The 4151-nt window shown below is 31.7% G+C and overlaps 1 protein-coding gene across 1 annotated transcript; it reads right to left on the minus strand.

The window, feature by feature from the left end:
• Positions 1-1911: 1911 nt before the first annotated feature.
• Positions 1912-2865, minus strand: LOC143042085 (UDP-glucuronosyltransferase 1-2-like). Its single transcript, XM_076214325.1, has one exon. It carries the CDS (start codon positions 2779-2781, stop codon positions 1912-1914), a length of 870 nt encoding a protein of 289 aa, XP_076070440.1. The 5' UTR covers positions 2782-2865.
• Positions 2866-4151: the final 1286 nt, after the last annotated feature.

Raw genomic sequence — 4151 nt, forward strand, 5'->3', positions numbered from 1 at the left:
AATTTGAATGATTTAGTTGTCAGAAAATTACACTGAATAATATGATTTGTTGATGGGTTGAATATTCAGATTATAATATTTTATTGGAAGAGATATACGAAGGTGTGTTTAATTGGCAATAGTTAGCGCAATATATACTCTAGTTAAGACTGAAACTTAAAATTTTCCAAACGATGGTTGAATAACAAAAATAATTGCCGATGAGATATGGATCCTGGAAATTATACTTTTTCAGATGATGTCTCAAATAGAAACGCATATAAATATTTCAATAAAAAATATATCTTTAATCTAACTTATTTTCTACGTGCTCCATGATGATGTTTTAATTGATGATCAAGGTCAAGATAAAAAAAAAAATCAGAATTAAGTTACATAGCAGCTAAATTTTTCGATCAACAATTCCGAAATGTTTAGTTTTTTTAAATTACCGTGGATTCATTTCAGCGTATCATTAATTTTCTAAAGGAATATATGCAGACTTTGCCAAAATCACGCAATTAAATATCCACGAATATGTAAGTTTTTCTCAATCCATGAAAATTGGTACCCGCTTAAATAAATGAATCCACAGTATACGTTATGAATCGGCCGGATATATATGTAACAAAATTAATGTATGTTTTTAAACGTGAATTCCAAACTGAATTGAGTTCTTTCCTTGACATTATAATTGCAAGAAACTTGTATGACTTTAAGAGCTTCAAAGTGCTTTTCCTGTACAATTCTTTTAAATGAATGTTTGTTTTGTATATTTATTTAATTAACTGTTGATAGAAACAAAGGTCATTATTTATAATTCTATCAAGCCAAGGAGGTATATGCTTAGAACAATTCAGTTGTTTCCACCTTAAGTGAGAGGGTGCTAGACAATTTTGGACATTTAAGCTCCCACATTTAACCTCTTTTCGTGATAGATAATAAAGTTCGCTAGTTTCTACGGACTAAAACTGGTAATGATCTATAGAACCCCTGTAATGGTCAGATCCCGCTCTACTTGAGGCACCTGTATTGTTTATGCGTTGTCCATGTAACTACAAACCCAGTTGGTAAGTCTAATTCGATGGAATGAGGATGGGAATGGAGTTTCGACAATCTGTAATTGCATCCGAATTATTGATTCGAAAGGAGCTTCTTTAAAAGCAGCAAATGTCTATCAAGAAAATCACGATAGGAATTGCAAGCTATGCAATATCGTATTAACTAGGGGATTCATTATTCTACATGTGCAGGTGTTGCTGGAATGTTGCTACATAGTCTAAACTGTGTATAAAATGTCACTGACGAGGTTAACATTACATGTAAACAAATCGGTCATAAAAATTACATAATTCGAAACACTAAAGTTTCAAGCGGCAGGTTTGGTTAGCCATAAAACCAGGTTCAAACTACCATTTTTTCTTTTTCTGTACCAAGTCAGGAATATGGCATTTGTTATCAAAAAGTTCTTTTATATATACGTTGGCGTTTGTTTTTGTTGCACTTCTTTGTTTCTGTTGTTCCTTTGTTGTCCTTTTATAGTTGATGTGTATCCCTTGGTTTTAGTTTGTAACCCGGATGTTTTCTCTTCTTCGATTCATGTCTTTGGAACACCGGTATACTGCTGTTGCCTTTATACACAGCTGATTTGTAATTATTCTTTTCTGATCTCTTAATTTTTTTCTATTCAATCTGGCTTTCAAACTATTGATTATGGTTACACTGATGAGTCTTGTGTAAATGAAACATTTGTCTGGTGTACTAAAATAAAGTATGTATCTTAATTCAATTGTAAATGTATCTAACAAAGCAGCCAACCAATTTGCAAAATTGGCTTTAAATTTTAGTCCTGTTTTCGTTTGACATTCTTTTTTCTATGGCATATTAGGGAACAAAGGTTTAAGAAAAGTTTAAAACTGTAAAATCCCAAGACTAGATAAACAGATAAATATCGATCATATAATAAGAGTACCACGGCATATCTAGTGATGCTGGTCTGAAATGTTGTTTTCCATATCTTATTACCAAGTCTATCCAATAGGCTGCTCTTTGTGACGGTGTTTGTGGACGACTGTGGAATATTTCAGACGCTAATTTGATATTGCTTATGAAAGTTTTATTAAACGCTACTTTTTCAATTGAGGTAACTAATTCGTCTACAGAAAAATTTAGAATATCCATTGATATTCCATATCCTTTGTCCTCCATAATTGCAGCGTTTGCACCTTGATCGTGAATTATCGGAAACCCTATCATTGGTATGCCATGGTAGAGAGCTTCAAAGATGCTGCTCTTTCCACAGTGAGTGATAAATAATTTCGTTTTGACATGCCCAAGTAGATCATTCTGTGGTAGCCATGGCAACAGTAAAGTATTACCTTTTTCTATTTCATCATCTCCATACTGAAATATAAAATTCAAACGTTTTGTCTTTTGAAAGGCTAAAAGAAATGTATTCAACATTTGTTTAGAGCATGACTTAATTATACTTCCGAATGAAACGATAGCAATGCCTTCTATAGACTTTTTAATAAATGTCTCTATCAAAGAGGTCAAAGGTTGAGCTGGTTTTGTTCCTAAACCTCCGCACATAATAACATTCGGTGAAGTTAAAAGTGGATAATCAATTAAAAAATCGCCATCACTTATCTGTAGAATAAAGCTATTTTTTAGTTCGCTGTTTGATATCAAAGGCTTTTCCGGAGCATACTTGCTGACAAGATTTTCAAAAGAAGGCATTGTTGGTTTGATCAGCTGAATAATATAGAACAGTGAGTTTAAGACACGTTGTGCAAACGTCATTTTGTCTGTAAATCCTGACCATAATGCCGTCGTGGTGGCGGGGTTAAATGGTATACGATTTAGTAAAGAGTCATAATGTGCCCCAATGAAAATAAACGGCAATGAAAGTTTGTAAGCAAGAACTTCATAACATAGAATACCAGGAGCGTTGGCAACGATAGCATTGGCAAACTGCTCAGAAGATAAAAGTTGGAAAAGCTCATCATCTGTCATAAAGTTATGACAATGTTTTGATGCTCTTTCCAATATTTGATAAAATGGAAAAGACCGTTTCAATTTCTCAGCTACAACTTGTGTTACTATATCCATTGATACATTATCAAAACTTTTTGCTATCACAGATTGCACGGATATTCCTCCCATTCGTATTTTCTTGTCCATAGCGGTTGACAAAACAAATGTTGTTGAGTGGTTGTACGTCTCTAATTCTTTTACAACGTTTAATACTGGCAAGATGTTACTCCATAGTGGTGGAACTATAACAACGATTTTTTTACCCTCTACATCATAGACGTACAACAAACATATGAGGGTCATTGTTCAAATTAATCTTTGACAACCAAACTTCATTCTGAAATACATGTATCAAATATAAAGACATTATTTAGAAATGTAACATCGTTATCTTTATATACAGGGTTTTATTCGTCTATCAAATAATTAACAAACAAAAAACATATATAGTCGTAGACGCCTTACGTCTGCATTTATTAACAGTTATTTGAAAATAAAAAGACTTCAATTAAGGAAACAGGTCCGGACACACGATGGCAGTTGTAAGCTTTAACTGTTTCACTTGACTTGATACTTGTCTCAATTAATCTAGCTGGTTATATTCTGCCTATGAATGAACAATTTGTAAACAATTCAATGTCTTCATTATAATAATAATAATTATTATTATTATTATTATTATTATTATTATTATTATTATTATTATTATTATTATTATTATTATTATTATTATTATTATTATTATTATTATTATTATTATTATTATTATTATTATTATTATTATTATTATTATTATTATTATCACTTTGTCAACCAGGTATTAAATTGATGTCTTCATAGCCCGGATTTATTTTCTATCAATTGTTTAATGACTTTCGAAGAGCGGTATACTACTGTTGAATTTATTCATACAGAAATTTTTTTGTGAATACAGAAATTTTGAACTAATGGTTCTTTGTGGATAAAAATGGAAAGCCTTTGTCATGGTTTGGCTTGTCCATTATTGTTTTGACCATTAATGCATTTGTTAATCGCAAAACCATCCTCCTTTTATCACAACACCGTATCACTAGATTTTCTGTTAACGGAGCAGAAAGTGTTTACCCTTCCGGATCACTTAAAATTAATTCGGTTGT

Source organism: Mytilus galloprovincialis, chromosome 8, assembly GCF_965363235.1.
Source record: "Mytilus galloprovincialis chromosome 8, xbMytGall1.hap1.1, whole genome shotgun sequence".
Lineage (NCBI taxonomy): Eukaryota > Metazoa > Mollusca > Bivalvia > Mytilida > Mytilidae > Mytilus > Mytilus galloprovincialis.